Source organism: Sander vitreus, chromosome 14 (genome assembly GCF_031162955.1).
Source record: "Sander vitreus isolate 19-12246 chromosome 14, sanVit1, whole genome shotgun sequence".
Taxonomy (NCBI): Eukaryota; Metazoa; Chordata; class Actinopteri; order Perciformes; family Percidae; genus Sander; species Sander vitreus.
The window spans coordinates 2,734,670-2,737,607 of record NC_135868.1 but is presented as its reverse complement, the minus strand read 5'-3'; the positions used below and the strand labels follow the sequence as shown (position 1 = coordinate 2,737,607).

General features: G+C 42.7%; 1 protein-coding gene across 1 annotated transcript in view; it reads right to left on the bottom strand.

Moving 5' to 3' along the window:
• The window catches only part of stm (starmaker), a 16,720-nt gene extending 14,500 nt beyond the window's left edge, over window positions 1-2,220 (bottom strand). Inside the window, exon 1 of the mRNA XM_078268393.1 lies at window positions 2,148-2,220. Within this exon, the coding sequence (XP_078124519.1) occupies window positions 2,148-2,158 (11 nt within the window). The 5' untranslated portion in view covers window positions 2,159-2,220. The remainder of the gene's footprint in view (window positions 1-2,147) is intronic.
• Between the last annotated feature and the right edge of the window lie 718 nt (window positions 2,221-2,938).

The window sequence follows — 2,938 nt, the reverse complement described above, 5'->3', positions numbered from 1 at the left end:
GTAGTGTAGTCTGTTAGTGTCTCAGTCCGTCTGATTGGTCTGTAGTGTAGTCTGTTAGTGTTTCAGTCCATCTGATTGGTCTCTGGTATAGTCTGTTAGTGTCTCAGTCCGTCTGATTGGTCTGTAGTGTAGTCTGTTAGTGTCTCAGTCCGTCTGATTGGTCTGTAGTATAGTCTGTTAGTGTCTCAGTCCGTCTGATTGGTCTCTGGTATAGTCTGTTAGTATCTCAGTCCCTCTGATTGGTCTGTAGTGTAGTCTGTTAGTGTCTCAGTCCGTCTGATTGGTCTGTAGTGTAGTCTGTTAGTGTCTCAGTCCGTCTGATTGGTCTGTAGTGTAGTCTGTTAGTGTCTCAGTCCGTCTGATTGGTCTCTGGTATAGTCTGTTAGTGTCTCAGTCTGTCTGATTGGTCTGTAGTGTAGTCTGTTAGTGTCTCAGTCCGTCTGATTGGTCTGTAGTATAGTCTGTTAGTGTCTCAGTCCGTCTGATTGGTCTCTGGTATAGTCTGTTAGTATCTCAGTCCCTCTGATTGGTCTGTAGTGTAGTCTGTTAGTGTTTCAGTCCGTCTGATTGGTCTGTAGTGTAGTCTGTTAGTGTCTCAGTCCGTCTGATTGGTCTGTAGTGTAGTCTGTTAGTGTCTCAGTCCGTCTGATTGGTCTCTGGTATAGTCTGTTAGTGTCTCAGTCTGTCTGATTGGTCTGTAGTGTAGTCTGTTAGTGTCTCAGTCCGTCTGATTGGTCTCTGGCATCGTCTGTTGACAGGAAACATTTCTCTTTGATTCGTGAGTCTGTTCAGAGCCAGCTCTGAGATTCACACCTTCACTGATCAAAGCACCTTTTCTTTTCTTTCTCTGTTGGAGCAGACGGCATTTAAATGCAAATCTATTCAGACGGACTGAATGTTGAGATGCAAATCTATTCAGACAGACTGAGGGCCGAATGGCTCCTGTTGTTTCCTGTAAACTATAAAACCCAGAAACTCTCTCTGCTCAGAGAAAATCTGCAGCTTCACTAAACTAATGTGAACATCACAACGGGACCTTCTCTTTAACAATGTCAATAAAATAAAGAAAAGAACAGAACGAACAGAACGAACAGAAATAACAGAAATAACAGAAATAACAGAGAGTAAAGAGAATAATATGGTAAGGGATTTGAGTAGTTGTTAAGACTTTATATTAAAAGAAAGTAGGAGGTGACAAACGTAACCTAATGTAACCTAAAGGTAACATAGTAACCTAAATGTGATAAATGTCAGGTGGTATATTCCAGGTGATACATGTCAGGTGGTATATTCCAGGTGATACATGTCGGGTGGTATATTTCAGGTGATACATGTCAGGTGGTATATTCCAGTTGATACATGTCAGGTGGTATATTCCAGGTGAGTTGAGTGTGCAGCCTGAAGGGTTAACTTTCTTTGTTTCCTTCCCAGGAACAGAAAACAAAGCTTCTCTTCTTCTCCAACGTATAGAGAGAAAGGAGCCTCCCGGATACTCAGACAGACAGAAAGCTTTAAGTTCATCAGGAGAGTCGAGTGTCGGGTGAAAAAGCTGAGAAGACTGATGCTTTATTCTGAAACACTGAAGTCCTTTTACACCCAGATTTACACAGAGACAGAGACAGATTTATACAGAGACACACAGAAACAGACATAGTTTACACAGACACACAGAAACACAGAAACAACTTAAACCTGAAGACTGATGTTGAGACAGAGACACAGAGACACAGAGAGAAAGAGACATAGAGACATAGAGACAGATATATAGAGACAGAGACATAGAGACACATAGAGACAGAGAGAAACAGAGACACAGAGACACATAGACAGAGACACAGAGACACAGAGACAAAGGGTAACCCCCTAACCCTACTTGATCACAGTTTATACTAATGAGTCGGCATAATTACATCATCACAGTTTATACCGTTTCCACAACCCCCCCCCCCGTTCATTAAGTTCTATAAAGTTCTATAAGGTTCTGTAACCTTTCATAACCTTTCATTAAGTTGCATTAAGTTTTATATTTAGCAGCAGAGTTGTAAGTGTGTGTGTGTGTGACGTCTGATTCATTTCATCTGCTCTGTGGAGCCTTTAAACTGAAATAAAGTGAATAACTGAAAGTTGATCAGAAGATTAAAACTCACCGTTGGAGCATTGTTCAGGTTGTTCTAGTTGTTCTGGTCGACAGCAAACAGATTTCACTGAACTGAGTTTCTGAACTCGACTCAAAGAAAGCAGCAGCTTTTTATTCTCAAACTCTCTCCTCCCCCTTTCCTCCCTCCTCCTCTCTCCTCCCCTCCCTCCTCCCCTCCATCCTCCCCTCCCTCCTCCATCCTCCCTTCCCTCCTCCCTTCCCTCCTCCCCTCCGTCCTCCCCTCCATCCTCCCCTCCCTCCTCCCCTCCATCCTCCCTTCCATCCTCCCCTCCCTCCTTCCTTCCCTCCTCCCCTCCCTCCTCTGTTTTCAAACTCCAGTTACGCGACTCTAAGAGCAGAATTTGGCAGATTTACCGACTTTGAGACTCAGAAACTCCCCCAGAACCCGAGAGGTTTTATATTCATTTTATATACATTAAAAAAATGTAATCCTTGTTTTGCTTGATTTGTTAAACTCTACAATGGCTAAGGAACTCTTTGCTGACTTTTTAGGGCTTTATTTTGACCAAAGTGTGAAAAGAGTGACAAAAAAGCAACCAAACATTGCAAAAACCGACAATAACAAAAATGTGACAAAAATGTCTGAGAAAGCCACAAAAAAAAGTCGGAAAATGAACAAAAATGACCAAAAAAGAAAACTGCAGTAATGCAGTCAAAGATGTTTGACTTTTTTCCGATGTATGCATGTTACATGTACATGTCTGGCCCTTGATGTGATTCCCTTTTCCAGTGTGGCCAGGGACGGCCTGGGACCAAAAAGCACGGTGGTGGCCAGTCCAC